We start from the raw sequence: 22592 nt of genomic DNA, 5'->3' as shown, positions 1-22592 counted from the left end.
GAAATTAAAACTGACTATTATGTTCCTTCATTTTCATTTTTCTTTATTTTCAAGTTCTTTCATTTTCATTTGCTGTTATATTTTTTTTAGTTCGTATGTTAACTTAAACTTTTTAATAAAGTAAATAATAACATATCCATCATGATAACAGAATATAAAATATTTTAAAAGAGTCGCTTGTCAGTTTGTGTATATTGAGTTATTTTGTTTAAATAAATTTTTTAATGTCGCTTTCAGTCACATGGTTTACGTTTTTTTCCTGGGTAAAACAATTTACATGGTATTTTTACGTAAAATAAAAATGGGCAGATGAGTATTGTTTGTTCGTTAGTTTGCACATTTTTTTTTTATACCAATGAGTTAAGCCAAATCTGCTGTTGTGTTATAATTGACAAAGTGATTTTTCTTCCGTTTTTACTTTTTAGATTTATGTATATTCAGATATTAACTGTTGAAAAATATTATTTAAGTACACAGGTAATTAAATATGTTTACTTCCCTAAAAAAATGGGTTAAAAATGATGAAAACTACGAAAAAGGTGGCCCACCACCCGGTTTGCATACCATGAGATCCGATCTTCAGAAAAAGTTTGCCAAAGGAGTTCAATACAACTGTTAGTACTACTCTGCTTGTTTGTTAATTTGGTAGAATTATGTTTAACATTTTTTTGGGATATATATTCTGATGTTAAATAGCTAACTTAATACTTAATACCTGTTCAATAGGCTGTTTGCAGCATGTGCAATGTGTACAAAATGGGCTTTAAAAACAAGAAAACAAAAATTAGAAAATAGCGAAATATTAAAAAAAACAAAAAGCAGTTACTGCTTGTTTTAAGGATATTCTCAAATGATCGAAACTAAATACTCACAATAGGGCACTTTTAATGAATCCCAGCTCACCATATCACTTTTCTTGGAAATGCCTTTCTTTTTCTAAAATATTATAGACCTAAATACAAAAAAGTCATGCGATTTTGTGATTTATTTTAAGAATTAGCATATTTCTTTGCTTTTCTTTAATTTCTGTTACTTTATTTTACTTTCTTTTTCTTTTTTTTCAGATCTTTTTTTTCGTTCCTTTATTTTTTAAATTCGATGTCTCTGTAAATAATAGTCTATATTGTACACATTGCACACAGCTTAGTTACAAAACCAAAAGTTTTAATGCTTGATCGTTAGCCTGTCTATTGTAATTTAATTTGTCTTCGGCTACAATCAATTTTAAGAGGTTTATATGATTTTTTTAAGCTATAGTTTTGGTAATTTAAGTTCTGCGGTATTGATGGTTAGTAATCAGGGAATTTAATGACTCTTTACAGAAAAAACATGGTGATAAAATTAATTTCTTATATTAATTTTAAAATTTTTCGAATTTAAAAAAAGATAACAATGTGTTTTTATTTATTTTGTTTTAGTAAAAATACTGTTAAGGGGGGATAGAAATGTGGGAAAAACTTGTTTATGGCATCGTTTACAAGGACATAAATTTCTTGAAGAATATGTTCCAACTCCTGAAATACAAGCTACTTCTATTCACTGGAACTACAAAGGTTGGCTATTTTGGATGTTTAATATGAAATTAGTAGCCCAGAAATTGAAACTTTTATTTAAAAAAATGCTCATCCGAATAATATCCTATCAGTTTTGTACAATTTTTAGTATAGGCCTATATAATATATATAATATATCAAATTTATTTTAATAAATTTTTTACGTTATGGCCATTTTAATTTTTTTGTGTCTTTTTTTTGCTGAAACTACTTCAAATGATACAATCTTTAGATTTTTATGTAAGAATTGCGTGAATCCAATTAAATGATTTTGTTATTCTAAATCAATTTTTTAAGTTGTTCTAAATTGGTTTATTTTAACAATATATTATTTAGCCTATTCACATTACTTTTTAAATAATTTTTAATCTTTTCCAAACCTCTTCGTTTAATGTTTTAGTTAAAAAACTTCAATGATAATATTTGTTATTATCATTGAATATATATATAATATTTATTAAAACTAATGTTGTTTATTTATTTTACAAAATTTTAATACAGCAACTGATGACATTGTCAAAGTGGATGTGTGGGATGTTGTGGATAAAGGAAAGAAAAAGAAATCAGAAGATGATTTAAAGTTGGTGCATCAAAAAGAAGATGATGAAGAGCAAAAGTTGGATGCTAGCTTTTTGGATGTTTATAAAAGTGCTCATGCTGTTATTATCATGTTTGATATAACTAAGAAGTGGACTTTTCAGTACGTCGAGAAAGAACTACCAAGGGTAACTTTAGTATATAGTTCTTAAATATATAGGATTTTTTATAGGATTAGAATTCTTAATGTGACATGAGGGCAGAGGTTCGAGCCCCACTGCTTATAGCTAATGGTTAACTCCTGGGGAGCCCAAGGTTAAGTAGCAATTTAAATATATATAAGTCACTTATTTAACAAAATTTTAAACTACCTACAACAACTTAAGACTGGGAAGGGAATAAAGTATCTGTATGCTTTGGCTGTTGGTTTTTTAACCTTTTTCAAAATTATATTACCCTTAAATATAGAGGTTTTTTTTATGTAACAATTATAGCCTATGTATACAAATAATTTTTAAAAATTTCTTAAATATTTACTTTTAGGTTTAATTTTGTTGCTCACTGTCTATAGTTTATATTTACCAAATTTTAAGTTTTTATTCAATTAAACATTTTTACCTGCAACACCGTTTTAATAAGACTTTAACTAAATAGGGTTATTTAAATATATTTTTGTGTTCTGTTAATTTAAGGTGCCTAGTCATCTTCCTGTATTAATTCTAGCCAACCATCGTGACATGGGTAGTCATCGAGTTGTTAAACTTGATGAAGTCCAAGCATTAGCTGAAGGTGTGGATAGGTAGGTTGATAAAATGTGAATTTTATGTGATTTTTAAAAATGATTCTGTACATTATTGTAACAAAAGTTTTTGTAATTTTGTAAGCTTATATGGAATAAATTTTATTCGCTTGGCCTACTTAAATTTTATTTAAATGTATATAAAGTGGCTTATTTATACTGTACATTTATTCGCTATTTTAAACATTACTGATTTTATTAAAAAAATAAAATCAATTTTTTTTAATTAGGTATTGATTTATTTAAAACCTCTCTTAGACTATGATTTAGGTTATTGATTTTAGAAAAAAACTTATTTTTAGAATTAATAGTTCTAGTGATTTAAAGTTTTTAATTAACCTATTTAATGTTTTATGGTTTTTATAACATTTAAGTGTTTTATTTTCTTATTTATTATATTTAATTTTTACATATCTAATTAACATTATGTTGTTGGTTGTGCTAATTTTTTTAAATAAATCTTTTTGTAAACATTTTGTTAGACCTCCAGGTTCAGCTGGGGTTATGTGCTTAGAATCTTCAATGAAAAATGGATTTGGACTTAAGTTTATTCACAAATTTTTTAACTTACCCTATCTTTTATTACAGGTGAGTTAATCCTTTTCTTAATAACAAATTGATATATTAATAACTTTTGTTAATTACAATGTAGTTTGGGTGTGTACTATAAAATTACCCCCCTTTTCTCCAAAGTTTATAGATGCAACCCCGCCTGACATTTTCCAACATATTACTTTTTTTAAAAAAACATTAATAAAGCTAAGTAGGTTGTAAATTTTTGTTTGTTAGGCATTTTGAAATATGCTTTGTGTTTTGAACTTTATCCCAAAGTTTGCATAAATAAAGTTTTTGTTTTGTTTATAATTTAACGACAGCGCGAAAGTTTATTGAAACAACTTGAAGTAAATTACCTTGATGTGGAAAGTTGTTTAGAGGAATTGCGTTTTGAGCCTGACTCTGAAGCTCAAAGTTTTACCAAGTTAGCTTTAAATTATACATATTAATATGATATAAATAATACGATAATTATTTTTAGGTAAACATTATAGCCTAGAGTTTACGCTTAGATAATTAGGTTAATATGATTTTTTTAGTTTTGAGCAAATGTTGCTGGATAAAAAGTCAGGGAAAAAAACTACTACTACACCTGCACATGAAAATAAAAATGAACCTGTTGCGACAACTAAAACTTCCAACTTGCCTGTTACTGCACCAACCAACATAAATAAGGTATATATATCTTTATTATTAATTTTTGTTATGTACAATTTAACGATAAAAAGGTGTAAAAATTAAATAATTATATAAAATAGATAAAGAAAAAACTTTTTAAATTTATTTTTTTATTTTTTCAAGGACACATCACTTACCACCACAACCAAAACTTCTTCGAATAATTCAAAAACACCTGCTGCACAAACTGCAGATGAGCCTAACATCTTGCCACCTACCAACAAACCTGAAAAAAGTGGTTTTATGTCAAGGTTCTTTAGAGGTACCGTTATTTCATATTTGTTTTCTTTTACTTATAAACACTAGTTAATTATTTATCCTATTTAGTTTTTTTTGAAATAACAGCATCCCCAAAAAAACTGTCAATGCAATTTCTGCGTTATATTTTTTTTTAAGATTATTCCTCATTTTTTTTTCTTTCCTTTAATTTCCATTTCTTCATTTTCCGTTTTCTACATTTTTCGTTTCTAAAATTCTGGTTCCTTCAATTTCTTGTTTCTTTATTTTTAATTCTTTATTTTTCCATTCCTTTATTTCCAGTACATTCTACTTTTTGCACTACACTTTCGAATAAAATGACATGCAGTCGGGGTACCATTAAATTGCTTGTTGTGATATTTTCTCAATAACCCATTGCCTTAACACTACTAACAGCATTTTATGTATCGAAGGCCCTAAGTTTTACCTCATGTATATAGCCTATATGTTTATTGTCTACTAAGCTTATTATATATATATAGATGGCTATTATAAATTAGATTGTTTTGTTGTTGTATATGTCTATTGATTTTTTTTAAATAATGTAAAATATTTATAGTTTATAATTATTTTTGTTTTTTTACTTAAAATGTTAAACAAAAGTATAAAATAACTTTGAAGTAAAATTTTGCATGTTGTTTACTGTATGTTTTAAATTTTAATAAGGTAAATCTCAATTAGAACCATTGTCGAAATCAGTTGAACCAGCCATATTAACCAACATACAACCAGCAACAACCCACCTAGACAAACCGGATACAACAGTGGTCAAAAATATTGATGAATTTGTACCAGATGGCGGTAATGCCGACCAATTTCTTGATGAAATTTCTACTGTTCCTAAAATGTAACTAACGTTTAAAAAATAATAGTGTCACATGCTAAATAAAATTTTTAAATTGTTGTTTTTTAATTGGAAAGTTATTAAATTTTCAATTTTCAAATTTATTTTGATTATTGTATTTTAAAAATCAAATTGTTCTAAATCTAGTAAAATCCATTGAAGTAGGAAAATATTTTTTTAATAATTTTGTATGGCAATTGCTTTGGTATTAAAATTGTAAAAGCTTAAATTATGCTTTAAGTTTTATTAATTACAGCGAGCAACCAATAAAAATGGAATCAGAATCAAGTAGTGATGAAGATAATGTTAATCCGATGGTGTCAGGTTATCAGGAGGAACTCGACTCTGATGACAATTTTCAAGCTATTAGTAACAAGGGTAAAAAAGTATATTAAATTTTATCATTTAATATTATTGTGTGCTATATGTATTGTTTAATAAAAGACATGAAAAATTAAAACGAAATGTAATAAACCATTTAAAATAAAAAGACTGATATAAACATGGCATCATTTAAGGAAAATTTTGAACAAAACTTTTTGTATGCAGACACATTTTTGATACAAAATTTGGTTGTTTTAATTTTCGCTATAAAAATAATAATTTATAAGAAATATTTTTACACAATTACCAATATAATCTGTTTCAGAACCACCCCACAACAAGTACACTTACTCAGATAGTGATGAAGAATACACATCAACAACACAAACCAGTAAAATTAAACCCAAAACCCCAATTACCTCCAGGACAAAGCCAACATCAAGACTAAGTGATGGGCCACAACTAGAAGATGCTCAACTAAAGCAATTAGTAATAGAAAGTGATAATGAAAGTAGTGGTAGTAGCATACCTAATATTATTACTGCAGATAAAGAGAGTATATCATCAACAGTTCCGGAAAATGGAGTTTTAAATATTTACTCTAATTCCACAAATAAAAGTGAGCAACAAGGTTATTCTGAAAAAAATGATATAAACTCTCATAAAAGCAATGCACAACTTTCAAGTGATGAAAATGAAAACTATGCACCTGCTTTGGTAAATAAATTAATATGCTTTGTTTATGGATATGTTGTTATAATATCTGTTATTATTTTTAAATTGTATTTATTGCAATATTCAAGTTTACAAAAAATGATAAAAGTATATTATTTTAACTCAATTTTTCATTTTAACTCAATTTTTCAGGTTTCAAATTTTATTGAGGACATACCTTCCAGTGAAGAAAACCCTGATTCCGTGGTTGAAATAAAAGTGGAAAATAATGAGGATAAACCTAAAACTCCGATCTTGCAATTACAATCAAGTGATTTTGATTTTCTTGAAAATATTTCATCTCCAGTTACTACAAATGGTTAGTTTTAAGAGTTGACATAGGTTATTTTTTTATTTGTGCTTCATTTAATGTACAGGTTTTAAAATAATAATTTTTGTTTCACGGAAGCACATTAAAATTAAATTAAACACTAATTTTTTTATGCAATCAAATATTTAAAATTTATTTAAAGTCGATAAACAATTTTTTATTACAATATTAAAGAGTAATTTTATTACAAACCATATTTTACTTTTGAGTAAATGCAAAAGCAGGGACACTTAGCTTCACTTTGTGAATTAAACATACCCACTGTGGATGGTCAACTATAACAAAAATGACTTGCATATTAATGAATAAACAACAAGACAAAAAATTAAACATATTACTTAACGTTGAGGCCATAAAATTTTTTTCTGTAAAATCTTTCATATCAATATTAAAAATAAATGTAAAAGAAAAAGATATTATTATTGTTATTTTAGTAAAATTGCAAACTAAATCTCAAGAACTAAACAAAGAGGGTCCAAAAACTAAAAAACACAAGCATAAAAAGAAGAAAAAAACTAAAACTGAAGGAGAAACTACATCATCTAAATCAGGAGAGCGAAGTAAAAAAAAGAAAAGTTCTGATAAGCAAAGTTTCAAATCTGTTGATAAGGATTTAGAGGCATTTTTAGGTGGTGGGGAAAGTTATGAATCATTATAAAACATTCAATTAACTTTTTTAATTTTAACACAGTAGCAAATTTTTTTTTTAAATAATACAAAAACGACTCAATTATTATACTTCTGTAATATAACTTCCAATTTATTATATATAGGCCTACCTTGTTACTTCAATTTAAAAGTTGTGTTTTTTTGCATAATATGGAGTGCTTCAATATCACTTTTTTAAACCCGTTTATTTGATGAAAAAGATTATATAATTTATGCTTGACTTTGGTTGTATTAGCTCTTTAAAACACCCTTGTGACATTTAACCCATGTGCAATTACATTTGTAGAACGGTACATTCAGTTTATTTAAACCAAGTCTTGTAAACCTTGGTGAGAATATTTTTTTTACAAAACTTATACAAAAAGACATTTGTAGTATAATAAAATTGACGTTCGTCCGAACATTAAAATTTTAAAAGCGACATTTTTAGTAAATAAACGGCATTTTCTAGGGTATCCGTAAAATGGCGTTTTAGGGCATGAAGTTTTAGGTCGAATGGTTTTTAATTAAATTCTACTATTATTTAATAAATTACTAATCCGTTGTTTAATATTTTATTTTATAATTTAATAATATAACTAAAAATATTAAATTTTTTAATGTTTTTTTTTAATTTATATACAATTTAAGGATAGGTAAAGGTAATTAATAAGAATCATTCAACCAAGACGCGATAAGCCAATCAAATTAGTGTAACTTTCAACGAATGTTTGGATTTTACAAAATTCAACGATTTTAATTCAGTTGTAATCTGAAGTCTGTATAAATGTTTGTGTAAAACTTTCGTATGTTTTAAATTTTTTATTACATTTTTACTACAAAGTTAAAGTATTATGGCAAATGTAAGCGAAAGTACAACTAGTAGCGAAGACAACGCAGTTTTGTTTAATTACGATACTTCAAGGGGAAGTTCTGTTTCATCTGGAATGCAGGTGTTTTGCAGATTTATTGTTTATTTTTTACATAAAAACGCTTGATTTATTTAACTAAGCCTAGTTTTTTTACTCAAGGTAAGCAAATAAACTTATCCCACTTGCCCACAGACAGACAGACAGATAAAATTCTCTGCAGTTAAGTGAGACATTTTCTAGCCTAAATCTTGTTCTATTCTTACAGCAGAAAAATGACTTTTTAGAAAAGAACACTCACCCAGTCTGGAAAGTAGGGCAGCGTGCACGCACGAGAATTTTTCAGTGAAAAAAATGCACGCCCGAAATCAATGTTTTGCACGCCTGGTTTAAAAAAAAAATTGTGCACGCGCATTGCTGACGCCTTGTATATTTAAGCCAGATTTAAGTAAACCACGTCAACATAAATCACGCGTAGACTGAAAATCGTAGTACGCGTGCACGCGCTGTCACGCCATTTTTTACGCTTACACGCACGAGATCTCGTCGAAAACTGCCCTACTTTCCAGACTGGACACTTACTAACACTACAACACATTCACATGCTGTAAATAAAATTTCTATAAGTTTTTTATAAATTTCAAACTTCGACTTAAAAAAGTATAAATTAACAAATTACCAACATATTTCAGACCATTATTTGTTGTTAATTTGTTTCAAAATATAGTTAATTAAAACAGCACAATTTCAAAGATATACATTACATTAAATTGCTTTTACTTTATTGCACTAAAAGCACTTGAGTGCACCATTCATTTGTTGTTAATTTGTTTCAAAATCATCATTTGTTGTTAATTTGTTTCAAAATAGACAATCATCTGTTTTTAATTTGTTTCAAAATACGGTTAATAAAAACGGCACTATTTCAAAGATATACATTACATTAAAACGCTTTTACTTTATTACACTAAAAGCATTTAAGTGCAAAATAACATTTTTGCAAAAAAATGTATAGGGATATATATATATATGCAAATTAACATTTTTTTAGTTTTACAAAATAAATAGTTAACACATTTTTGCAAAAAAACACACATAAAACTAATAAGTATTCTATATAATCTATGGGCTTTATTCTTACCTTACTCAAGAGTTTGCTTAAATTACCAGTTTAACTACGCAAAAACAAATTTTGTTCTACACATCATAATTCCACCAAGCTGTCAAGTCATATCTATTATAGAAAGTCAAGACCGTTTCTCTTGCATAAAATATAGTTATATATTTAACTTAGGCAGTATGCACTACTATGTACTTACTAATTTGTTTCCAGGAAGAGTATAACGAGTTGTTGAAGTATGCAGTAGTGGCACCAAAATGGGACCCCCAAGTAGTAAATAAAAATGATGTTAACTTACCTCAACTTCAATTGCAAGATCCTGATAATCTTCCACTTACCAATGTTGATTATTATGAAGGTAAGGTATTTCAACTTTAAAAAATTTTAATTATGATAATTTTTGTTACTGCAAAACCAATATCCAAGACCAAGCTTTTTAAATTGTGAGAGCTGTTAAAAATTAACTGTGTGTTTTTATGAAAACTATTCTTAATAATGCTATTAAAACTTTTTAAGTGAATGTAGTCAAATGTTATTCTGGTGAAATAAATAATGTTTAGATGGGACGAATAGTTCAACTGCTAAAATCGGCCATCTTGAATCGGTTGTGTCATCGAATGATAAGCATATTAATCATCAATATAGCGAAGAATTAGATGGAAGAGACAGTGCCATGGGGAGTGATGAAATAACTTCAGATAGAAAAACTTTTAGGGAAAATCCTTTACCTACTACAGGTTTATTTTAAATAATTTTTTTTTTAAAGTTATATATAGCAAATTTGATTTTGTAATTTTTATGGCTGGTATGTTCAGGTTTATATGATCAAACAAATCCACAATTTACATCAACAATGCAAACTTATAGACAGTCAACTTTAAAGTCTAACCCAACAACTACCCAGGATATAAGTGACATGGCCGACTTAGATTTAGATTTAATGAAAATGCTGGCATTGTTGCACAAGTCAAATACGACAAGCAATAACATGATTATGGTAAATATACAAAATTTTATTATTACTACATTACTGTGTAGTTAGGCAGTACAAAAAAAATATTAAAGAATTAAAAGAATAAATGGATCGAATACATCAATACAGTGTCTTTTTAAGCACTCTTAGTTAGGTGTATGTAAAAATGTGACCAATGTAATAAAAGAAACAACCTATTTTTAAATTAAAGTAGGTGTTGTAGTTAGTCTGCAAACTTAATTTGAAACTTTGTAACAATAAAAACGGGTTCTGTGGTTCCTCTAATAAATTATGACGTCACAATCAAAATACACGAAAGCAAGAATAGGTAAAGTTATTGAGGTTTACAAATTTGTTAGCCGTTTTATTAGGGGTCCGCCTATATCTTGAGTAAAACTTGGGTGATTTAACCTTTTTTATTCGTCAGTTTAAAAGTTGTCTACGTTTTTTTAAATTGGTCGGTGTACTGACATGACAAAAAATTAATTGAATGTCATACTTAAGTTTATTTATTGCTTAGGTTTGCTTCTTAGTCTACCTAACTTAACAAAATCGCGTATACGCTCACTAGCTTACGATTTAACAGTCTGATTGTTTTTTTAATCTACTTTTTAAGTGATGGTAAGATTTGTATAGTAATCAATAAGTGGAAATTAACTAAAATAAACTTTTACTAAATAAACCATTACCGAAATAAAATTCTTACAAAACAAAATCACATTGATTGGCCAAGCGTTTTTTTGTTTTTGTCATCAACTTTTTAGACACAACCGACTGTGACTGTTCCAAGAAACTTGACAGGAATAAAGATAGTATTTTCTTTTAAGAATTAAAAACACTTGTCTAATTTAAGGCTGAAGTTAATCAAATAAAAAGAGTAATTCAAGAAGATTTTAGAAGACAACTTTTCAAAGAACAACAGGATCACAAATTCGAAATAAATAAACTCCAGGTATGTAATAAGGGCTTAACTTTTTTTTGTAGTTGTTTCTTTAAAAATTTTTGAGTAAGCTATATAGTATAAATTTTTTTAATAGGCCTATTACATAATATTAATTTACCATAATTTTACTTCATTCTTTAATATCACAAGGAGGAAATAGAAAATTTAAAGGAGTTGTTAAATACTTATGAGAATTCGTTAAAACGCAAGGATTCAGTAATATCTAATCTGACTCAAGCTGTACACACTTATAAAGAAAAACAAGAAATGCTGAAAGTTTTAACTTATTGGAAACTAAGATTGGTAGATGAGAAAAGACAGGTAATTAACTCAATTTGTAAGTTTTTTCAAACAAGTAATATTTCTGTTAAACTTTATTTGTTAATAATATAAATAAAGTGAAAATTAAAAATTTAAATGATAGTAATTTTAAACAAATTACCTTGTTATAAAGAATTTCACAACAAAATTAGCAAAAAAAGTCCGAGAACGTCAACTATCACTTCAAACATGGCAAGCCTGGAGATCAGTTGTTGAAAACAATTGGAAAGTTAAAGTTGAAAAAGCATGTCAACAAAAAGCACAAGAAGTTTGCAAACAACTCACTGAAGATCATGAAAAACAACTTTCTGTGGTAAAATTTTAAATTAACTTTATGTTTATGGGCATTCGTTGTCATTTTTGATCTAATTGTCCATTTTTTGGCTTGATACACAATAGGGATGGGTCAATGGAATCCGAGTACTCGGACGGAGTATTAGAAATATTTCAATACTCGTGCTCGTCGAGCATTTTTTAGTACTCGGACGCAGAGTAATAGTTTGTCATTTAAAATCGTATACGATTTACTAAACATAATAAAAAACTCGAATTATTTTTTTTTTTTTTTTAAATTATAATCTACTCTTAATTATATCACAATATTTAAGCAACGATAGCGCAATAAATACACTTTTTACATAGTAAAGTTTCACGCATAATAAATTCGAGACTTTTACATTTTCATTTGGACGTAAAATGTTATTGCTATCAGCGGTAAGTAATTTTGCCAACGTTAAACACTTTATAATTCATAAATATGTGTTTTTTCGCAAATTTTGCAGTTTTAAAATTATGCGGAAAAGAGTCTAGTGAACAGTTATATACGTTTAAATGACGTCATAACCGAGTACTCGGCCGAGTATCGCGATAAAATACTCGGGCTCGTCAAATCCGAGTAATTTGGATTTCAGCCCATCCCTAGTACACAATTTATTGATTTATATTTTAGATTAACGATGCCCTGGAAGAATCGCGACAAGAAGTTGAACGTTTGCACCAAGAACGTGACAAAAACGAGGATACAATGAAAAAGGCTTTTATGCGTGGGGTTTGCGCTCTCAACCTTGAAGCTATGAGTATGTTTACCAAAAACGAAACAGATCAAGGTAGTCTTTATAATTTAATAAAAACTTAGTACATTCACGACTTCATTTGGTTAGTTTTAAACGTTAAACAATTTACACAAACACAGTGCACCAAATGAGCGCTTTGGTTCGGTCACCCGCAAAATTAAATGTTTTGTCCCATAAAAAAAGGGGATTGTTAAATGTTGTATGTGTATATAACAAGAAGTTATTAGCTTAAAATTTGTTTTTGTAGCATGTATTTGATTATCATGCTAATGTATATGTACGCTAGTACGCATATGTAACGCGCACCATATTTTTTTTTTTTTTTTTAAGGTCACGTCTTTGGTAAACATATTAAATATATATAATTTTTTTTTTTACATTTAACTTCCCTTACATTTGAACTCCTTCTAATTAAACCCCTTTTAATTAAACTCTTTTATTTAAACCCCTTTACATTTGAATCCCTTTTTTGAACTCTTTCATCTGAACCCCTTAAAACTGGATTTCTAACATCTGAACTTTTTATATTTAAACTCTTTTATTGTGTAAGGGGTTTAGATAACGGGTTTCAGGTGGATTGAAGGTCAGTAATTTAAAGTTATTTTTTTTATTTTATTAGACAAGCAAGATATGGCCTCAGTGGACGGAACCTTAAAACAGCCTTCTTGTGAAATCTTTGCAGATAAGAGCAACAATTCTCCTCTTTCTCTTCCGCTTAATCCTCCTTTTCTGCCAAGTGCTCTAAAAATTAATCAAGTGACAAGGCCAGATTTTGCTTATTCTAACAAAAAGGTAATTGTTTTTTTTTTATTTCTTTATTGGTAACTGAATATTTTGGAAAAACAATTTTTTGTTTTTATTATTTCACACCCTACATTCGTCTTGCATTTATGTACTGTGGTAAAAGTTGTTAATATTTTGTTTTGCATTGTATAGATTAACAGTGCAACATTGGTGAAAAAACAAACAATATCTAAGGCACCTGCAACGAAATCAGGACCCACTCAAAATAAAGTATTCGCGTGTGGGCGCTCTAGATCACGAAGTCCAGCTTTTGGATCTACAACCGTTCTTGTAAAACGTCATCATCCAAATATCGAGGTACGTAATTAAAAATAAAATTATTTTTAAATTCATAAATAGTCTAGTTTTATGTGCCTTTTTTTACGGCATTTACAATAATTTAATTTTATTGTTAAAAATAGAAGACTTTTGCAGAAAAAAATTGTTAATAATTTAGGAAGAATATAGCAGCGTAATTCTTTGTGATTTTTACCGTCAGAAATATTTTTGTGTCAAAATTTTTTTTGTAGAATTCTTGCACTCAACAGCCTCTTAGTCACGTGGGAAAATATCCAAATACTCCAACTCAGCTAATAAGATCACGTGATTCAAAAACGACGAGCAGTAAATTACGTCACAACCCCTCCCCAGTTTATCACTGATTAAAAATAATTAATAGTTCTCAAAAATTTTTTTTATTAAAAACATAATTATTATATTTTATACACAAACCATATGTAGTTCGTAATATTTGTACTTTTTTGTTATTTAGTTAATACCACGAGTTTGCTTTAGCTATGTCACACATTAACCAAAAAGTTAGTTTTTAGATAAGGTTTTTATAAAATAAATTTTAAAATTTTATTGAAATTTGTTATTCTATGGTAAAACAGCATCGTTGTTAAAAGCTTGGTTTTTATGCAATATTTTGTCAAATTAAAATCAATTTTTGTGAAAGCGCCAGATCTGAAATGGTGTAGAACGACAAAAAATTTAATTATTTACACCTGAAAATGAAATTAAAGAAAGGCGGAATGACATTCGTGGGTAAAAAATCCTAATTTTAAACCGGAAACCATTTTTTGCTTTAGCTCGGCAATTAAATGACATAAAAAACACAGGAGACTTGATAATTACGTAACATAAAATTTGTTGTAATTTATTATTAGAAAAATATTGCCATTTATATTTTAAAAAAATGATTTAGTTTTAAGCTACGTTGTTCAAAGCGATTTGATTGAAAGTAGTATTGTAAACATGTTTAATTAAAAAAATGGTTTATATCTATTGTGAGTAACTGTCACTTATATTTAGAATTTCTTTTAGTCCGCTGAAAAATGTCAAAATTCATTTCAAAAATGAATAAACACGTATCGATTTTAATAAAACAAACTTAATAAAGTAAAAACAAATTTATTATAAAATATTTTTGTAATGAACTGTCAGTATACAAATATGTTTAAAACACACAAGACTACAATAAATTTACTTAAACTTTTTTCAAGGTTGCTAGTAAATTCTAATAAATTGATTCTTATATTTTTGAACATAAAAATGTGTTAAATGTTTTTATAAAATTTAAGAAAGGGTCAATTTTTTATTTAAAAAAGATTTAGTCTTTTTTACAGTGTAGTAATCATTTTGTACCTTACCATTTCGATGGTTAATGTTTTTTTCATAAATTAACCCTTTTTTTACAACATTAAAATCTGGTCGACAGTATTTTTTGTTCCTAACGTAATTTTATTTTAGTGACGACAAACGTAATAGGATTTTAAGATGTCATTATATCACGTGATTTGTCTTATTGTTGTTTGTTTGTAAGGTAATGAGGTCGATTCCTATTGCATTATCTCATGAATTATTAAAGGTTAGACATTTAATTAATTTTTGATTTTAAAAAAATTGTATTACCGCATATATTAAAAATATCAAACACAAATTTTTTGGAATTTTTTATTGTTTAACATCGATAACATTTTTTGGAATCGTAGATAAATTACAATTTTTTTAAAAATATAATGTATTTTAACACATGTAATTTTTAATACCAATTGATATATTTTGTTTATATTTATAGTTTTAGGGAATTTTAACATTATTTACGTTTTGGATAAAGTTGATTTTTAGTGTTGATTGGAAACACTTTGTTTTCTAATTACAGTAAATAATTTTAATTTATTAAAATTGTACGTATTTATAGGTTCAGTATTTTTTAGTTCAAATTTTTTAAATTTTTATTCCAAGCTTAATAAGGTAACTTTTAATAAACAGGTTGTTTGATTTAGGTTTAACTAATATTTTAAGGTTTTATGATTTGACTGAACGATATGTTGAATATTTTTACCTATATATAGTAATTAAAATGTAAATTATTTATGTAAAATTTTACGCTCTTAAATCTTGTTCATTTACATTTAATTTGCCGCATAGAAGCAAATTACTGATTTTATCGTAAAACCTATATCGTTAAATCCCACATCGCTTATGGAATTAAATGGTAAATTTTAACGTAGTTCAAACTATGCTAGCAAGTTTTTTTACCAATTTTTTATTCAACATCATAATAAAAATAATTACAACCACAAAATAAGCTTTATATGAGTAAAAAAAGGGAAAGATATTTAACTTTGCGTTTAGAAAAAACTGTAATCAAAATTCCATTGTTTTTAAATTTCAACGTGACATTGTTAAATGTAAGTGTAAAAAAAATAATGAATTATAAAGAGCCGGTGTTTCATAATTATCATACTTACATAATAAATAAAAATAATTATTTTAAACAACGAAGTTTTACTGGGAACAAAATAATGAGATTGTTCTATCTCCGTATGTACAATTTTGTAACAAAAAACGTCGGAACTCGTGTAAAAAATGTCATAATGCAACACAGTTGTTTTAAAGCAGTGTTATAACATCGAGCTTGAAGTCTGCGAAGTTCCTTGCGGGACATTATATTGAAGCTTGGAGCAAGGAAATAGACGTTTTTGCCAATCTACAAACGATCGCGTCACTGTAATGATGTTAATAATAAGATTTGCTGTGTAGATATTAGCCCAGAACATAATCGGTGTAATTCCATCATGCAAGAACATAAGTAAGTTGGATGAGACCAAATCAGATAAGACACAGACCGTCGTACATACGCTTAATCGCACAATAGTGCGGCGTACATTTTCGTTTGATCGATGCTCCTCTCTGTTGTTACAGCAAAAACGAATTTTGTAATGTTTCAGAAGAGGATATACCAAAAGACCAAGCAGTGAAAACTGAAACACAAATGCAATAATGAACAACAGCAAACCGGGTATTGTAGAACTAGATGCAGCACTATAGTTCGACAAGTCGTATACGCAGCCCACTGGTGAACTTATTAGATCAAAGCTATATAAATAGGACACTGCTGTAGCAATCGATGATCCCAGAATTCCAACGATGACCATCATGCTAATAAATCGTAGTAAAGGTGAACTAAGGTGACGTAGTGCTTGGTGCCTGTACATTTTTAACTGACGAACCCATAAAAGTAAATATAAACATGTCAATGAAATATGAAACACTTCTACAAGTTGGTGCTGGTATATGAGGCAGGCTAGATCAGAAGTTCGACCTAAACGCAGTTCGATTTGTTCACATAAACAACGAATCAGAGAAAATATTGCGGCAACTAAACATAGACTTCCTTGGGAGCAAAAATCTTCTGCCTTTTTCTTCCACCCCCTTTTGTTTTTAGGTGGCTCGTGCAAAGACCTACTTTGTGCTTTTCTGATTTCAAAGATTGACAAGGCAATGACCAAATACAATGAGATAATAGTCAAACTTGTTGCAAATATTTCATCACGAAGCCACGGTCTTTGATATGGGGTTGTAGAAGTATTTTGTTTAACATTGCTGCTGCTTGGCATATTTAATCCAATTGTCGTATTCATTTTTAACAGTTTACTATTTACCAACCATATAACTGCAATTACAAAAAATAAATAAAATTACTGTTACTGTAGTTTTAAAATACTGTAAATAAAGCAAAACGCGGACAAAGGCGAACCAGTATAAATTGTGTAAGTAACTGGATATGGCTATTTAAAATTCCTTTCTCATTTTAAATCCTATATTTCAAAAGAGCTTAAGGGTGTTTTTCAATAACGTAAATTGGCCTATTTTAAATAACGAAGCTATCAAAAAAACAGTTGTTATTTTAATTAACAATTTAGTAACAGCATCTATAATTTATGTTAAATATTTTATTTTTGTAAGCTTTATCGGTTATTTTTACATTTTGCATTTATTTATTGTCGGTCGATCAATATGTAATATAAGTCTTTTTTAAAAGACTTATTTTTTTTTTTTAAAAACGTCTTAAAATATGACTTTTTCAATATTTTTATTTGATTAGAAATGCTACTTGAAATAACAACAGTTATTAGGTGTCCTGAAAAGTATTTTAACTTAAACCTTTATAATTAATATATAGAAAAACACAGTTTTTAAGGAAAATTGTATACAAGAATGGAAAATGCTGTCGTTTATTGATAGCGCCAACTAATTACAATTAAATTAAACTAAATGAGTTATTATGTAATTACACCGTGTAACTAATTCTTGACCACATTAACATGTAATTAAAACCTAACTTTGCTTTTAGTCATGTCGTGAATTAGCTTCTGTTTAAATGCTGATGTACGGCTTTAGGAAGCTATATAATGTAATTGCAAGTTTGCTAATGTAATTAGACAGCAATTTAACAAAAGGGGTAGGGTTTTAAATGTTATTATCTCAAGGGAATGGTGTCCCAAAATAGTCCAATAAATTGTCTTGGTGTTCATAAATTTAAAAGTAATACTATAAATTAAATACGTATACTATTTTATTTAAGTTTTCTTTGAACTCCCTAACTTTGGTTAATAATTTAATCTTCACCCCAGAACTAAGTTTGTGTCTGTGAATGTAGTTTGTTTTGTAAATTCCAAATTATATTTATACGTAGTGAACAACTTATTACCATATAAATAATTGGTAAAAAGTATTAATTAAATACTTTCTAAAATACAATATGGCCGCAAAAAATCAATATTTATATGGGAAAATAGACTGAACACCTAAATAAATATAATTTTAACGCTTTTGTTAAACCAAGTCAATAAACAAATTTTAACAAACTAATCTTGAAAGTTATGTCTATAAACGGTCTGTTGTTACTATATATGTAAACTGACAATGAAACTCATTCTAAGGTACACTTTTGCTGAAAAGAACTAAGTCAAGCCAACTCGCTAAATCAACAATCAATAATAATAGCTATTCCCCTGTCGCTATCCCCAATTTCGTGCGGTTATGGTTTGTGATTCTTACAATATTCATGTTATAATTTAATTAGTGAAGTTTTAAACTAATGCCAAGAGTTAATCTAATATTTATGTTCCTTAACGTCAGTAATTAAAAAAAATAAAATTTGATCCATTTATATTTAAAAGCAATAACTTACTTGCATTCCAATATAAACAGTATAACGTTATCGTTGAGTTATTAATTGAAATATAAAGTTTAAATTCAAGTATAAATGGCATAAATAATAATAACACAAATTATTGAACGGGTATTTATTTTTACCTTTGATTAGAATTTTTCAAAATATTTTTTACAAACTGCAAATTAATAAACTTATCTGAAAAATTTAGATTACTTTTAATGGACTCTAAGTCAACAAAAAACTTAAACTCACATTAACCTTTTCTAAATTTGTAGACTTTTTAACAAAAACATTAGGGTGTCGCACACCAATTTTTATACACTTTTGGTTGAACGCAAAGTAATTCTTGGCGCGTTTTAAAGTAAAAATGTTTTGCTTGCTTTATTGATTATGGCGAATTGTTCATGATTTTTGTTTTTTTAATCCTAATGCTGTTGCGTCATAATACCCAATTTGCAAATATCAATCTAAAAAAATACGTTGGACAAGTTCTACGCGAGTTTATTATATCTGTTATATTTCTGATTAATATCGTGCAGCAGTTTTACTACACACATGCCTGCGCTCCATATAGCTTTGTACACGGATTTAAGTCTTTGAAATCAATCCTAACCTACTCAACCTCCTTTGGCAATGTACAATAACAGTACAACATGACACTATCTTTTTGAGTACCTTTACGTAGTGAAGTTATTTTAGTACGTGCAGAAGACCAGTTCAACAGCCCACTTCATATATTTTTTACAATTTACCAGGCGGCAAAAAGAATGCCATATAGTTTTAAAGAAACATTTAACAAAAATACATTTATTTCAACAACGCTTATACTGAATATTTAAAATATATCAAACATGCTTTGCTCTACGCACTAGTGACTAAATTACTTTAATTACATTTTTTTTCTCCTTTCCATCTTTTTGTATTGCATAAATTTTCATTATATGATATAATATATAATATAATGAGCAAACATTTCCCATAGGATTAATAAAAACAATGAAATATTGTACAGACCTAAAATTGTTTATAAATCAACATTACGTTAGGGCAAGCACCAAAAAACAGAATTAAAACAAGGTAAAACACTTTAATTAGTTTAAAAAAATTGTGATTTATTCTTAAATATTTAGTTATATTTAATAAAATTGTTGAATGAAATTTGTTGTTTGTAATTTTTTTTTAATTTATCAACGTGTATTTTGTTATCGTAGCAATTTTATTCCTGCAAATAAAATATTATTTTGTTTCGTTACACCATTTCTATAACATAAAAACTTTACATTGTATTTATCTTTAATAAATGGTTAAATATATTATGTTTAATCTTTTAACAAATTAAACTACTAAAAGCATTTAAGGTATACAAACAATATTTTTTTTAGTAAACACAAAACAAGCCGATAATTTTTGTTATACATAAAGTTACTTTAACCTAATCTAAACTTTTCGTAATTATAATAGTCATAATTAAATGCCTAATATTCGTTTAAATAACAGTACTGATGCCTATTTGCTGTTTAAATTAAACGACACATACAATACCTTTTACTGTAAGAAGTACTTGGCAATTAAAATATTTCTATATAATTTGATGAATTTTTTTATTAACATATTTTAGATTCTCTTAACAAATCTAGTGTTTTTATCTTAATATTTTTTTTTGTGTGTTATAATTTTAATCACTTTAATGACCTATGCCATAAAAAATAATATTTTTTATTTAAAAGCTTTAATAAAAAAAAAATAAATTATAAATTTTAAAAATATGTTTTGTCAAAAATTTTGCTCCGAACTTAACACAGCATTAAAACATTCAGGGGGAAGTGACGTGCCTGCGGCCCTTTAACTACAATTAAAATGGTTCAGAAAAAGTTATTGAATCTTGTTATTTTAAATTAAAAAATGGTACGACAAAGCTTAATTTTAAATAGTGCATCGGCAATTTTCCATTATGCATAAATTAAAATTATACAAAGCTATAACAAAATTCAAAGCTACGTTAAACAAACACGTTTTTTTTGCAAAGAAAAAACAGTTTATGCACCCAATCCCAAAGTACAACCGCAAATGTAACTTGTAGTCTTTATTTTAATAAAACTGTTCTCCATTAACACTTTGACCAAATAAAAGAGATTGCTTTAACTAATTAAAGTTCTAAAAACTTCGTTTCCTTATACTTTATAGACTTTGGTTTAAATAGCTATGCCCGGCTTTTAAAAACAGCATATTGAAAAAAAATTTATTTACAATTTAACATAAAAAATTTCATTTAACAAGTAATAATTAAGAACTTTTGGAATATAAGTGTAAGAGGACGTCATCACTATAAACTGAAACACAAAACCGGTAAAAAATTGTAGCCAAGATTTGCTTTAGGACCTGTGAAAATAAAAAAATTGCTAGATTGTACTTGTTTAAATTTATTAAGTATTGTGTTTTTTAACTACCATACTACGACTAAAGCATAAAAAACACATGAACAAATCTCTGCAACAGTTTTTAATAATTATTTTTACATCGGTTCGCGGAATTTGTCAATTTTCACAATTCGTATAACTTTATTTTTGATAAAGTTAAAATATGTTTGTAAAAATTAAAAAAAAGTTAGTAAACAATTAAAATTAAAAAATATTAATTTAATTAAAAACAAGATAAGCATGCATGTCGCAGGCCATTAAGAAATTTGGGCTTCACAAAGGCAGTCTGCTATTTAGATAAGACCGTAATGTTTTTTTAGAGTAAAACTTTATCTACCCTACTATAGTCGAAAACCTTATCCACCTTAAAATATATTGTCGGATCGCGTGGATCGACTGATTATAAAATGGACCAAACGATTGAATTGGTCGGATGTGTTAATGGGTAATCTGAATGGGTGAAGGTTGGGGTAAGGTTTTAAATTATGCGACCTATTTGTTTAATTTAATATCCGTTTTGATCCATGTGATATACATTTCATATATAGTCGATTTATGCATTTGACCACTTTTTGATATTTTGTTCACTTTTTTAAAGGTCTGTTGTTGTTGAGTACGTTGTCTACACAAAATATGTAAAATAAATCGAAGCGACATGATAGGTAAGTTGCCAAAACCCTAAACTTGTGACGTCACTTATGAAGCGTATTATATGAAAATACGAAGTTTACACCTGTATTTGACCACTTTCTAAAATTTTGTTTACTCTTTTAAAAGTATGTCGTGGTTGGGTACGTTGTTTTTTTACAAAATATGTAAAATAAATTTTGGAGCGCCATATGATATTAAGTTGTCGAAACCCCCAATTTTTTTCTGATGTCACTTATAAAAATTTCTGACGTCACTTATAAAGCGTATGTTACAAAAGTACAAAGTGTTTTCTAATATTTTTTTCACTTTTTTAAAAATATGTCGTTGTTGGGTACGTAGTTTTTCATAAAATATGTGAAAAAAATGGTAGCACCATTATAGGTTAGTTGTTAAAACCCCTTATTTCTAACGTCATGAATAAAACGTATTTTAGTTTGGTATGAACGTTTACCCTGCGTTAAACGATTTTTTAATGTTTTGGTTACTTTTATTTTTATTTCAAAGTGTTAAAAACTTTGTTAACTTATTTTATATTGGGTTTGGTTTTAATTTGTTCTTTTTAAAGGGGGTATTTTATCCCCTTTTTTTGTATTGTGCGATTTAAAAATATTTGGAATTACTATTTTTTATAATTAACCACACAAGCAAAATTCGAGACGGGCTTGCGGGTTCGTTTGGCACATGTGCCAATTGAAATGGCACATTTTATGTGCCAAAAATTGGCACATAAAAAA

At 27.5% G+C, this 22592-nt stretch overlaps 3 protein-coding genes across 4 annotated transcripts; 2 read left to right on the top strand and 1 right to left on the bottom strand.

Moving 5' to 3' along the window:
• The first annotated feature begins 434 nt into the window (after positions 1–434).
• Positions 435–7696, top strand: LOC145742157 (rab-like protein 6). Of its 2 annotated transcripts, none has more exons than XM_082559929.1 (13): positions 435–614; positions 1419–1553; positions 2055–2278; positions 2783–2889; positions 3372–3477; positions 3765–3868; positions 3984–4119; positions 4246–4384; positions 5062–5227; positions 5481–5602; positions 5874–6265; positions 6416–6581; positions 7028–7696. In XM_082559929.1, exons 1-13 carry the CDS (start codon positions 488–490, stop codon positions 7249–7251), a joined length of 2148 nt encoding a protein of 715 aa, XP_082416055.1. In that variant the 5' UTR covers positions 435–487; the 3' UTR covers positions 7252–7696. The 2 variants fall into 2 exon arrangements, with proteins under 2 accessions (XP_082416055.1, XP_082416054.1); XM_082559928.1 differs by having other exon boundaries at positions 5047–5227.
• A 322-nt stretch (positions 7697–8018) lies between these two features.
• LOC145742886 (centrosomal protein POC5-like) lies at positions 8019–14761 on the top strand. The gene is made up of 11 exons (XM_082560718.1): positions 8019–8194; positions 9444–9588; positions 9791–9967; positions 10046–10227; positions 11057–11155; positions 11297–11467; positions 11601–11780; positions 12417–12573; positions 13160–13332; positions 13477–13641; positions 13854–14761. The coding sequence occupies exons 1-11, from the start codon at positions 8096–8098 to the stop codon at positions 13983–13985; spliced, it is 1680 nt and encodes a 559-aa protein (XP_082416844.1). The 5' UTR covers positions 8019–8095; the 3' UTR covers positions 13986–14761.
• A 1293-nt stretch (positions 14762–16054) lies between these two features.
• LOC145742453 (uncharacterized) lies at positions 16055–17252 on the bottom strand. Its single transcript, XM_082560230.1, has one exon. The coding sequence runs from the start codon at positions 17250–17252 to the stop codon at positions 16233–16235; it is 1020 nt and encodes a 339-aa protein (XP_082416356.1). The 3' UTR covers positions 16055–16232.
• Between the last annotated feature and the right edge of the window lie 5340 nt (positions 17253–22592).

The sequence above is a fragment of the Corella eumyota genome, chromosome 2 (genome assembly GCF_963082875.1).
Source record: "Corella eumyota chromosome 2, kaCorEumy4.1, whole genome shotgun sequence".
NCBI lineage: Eukaryota > Metazoa > Chordata > Ascidiacea > Phlebobranchia > Corellidae > Corella > Corella eumyota.
The sequence above is the reverse complement of the archived record's forward strand: the minus strand, read 5'-3'. Positions and strand labels throughout refer to the sequence as shown.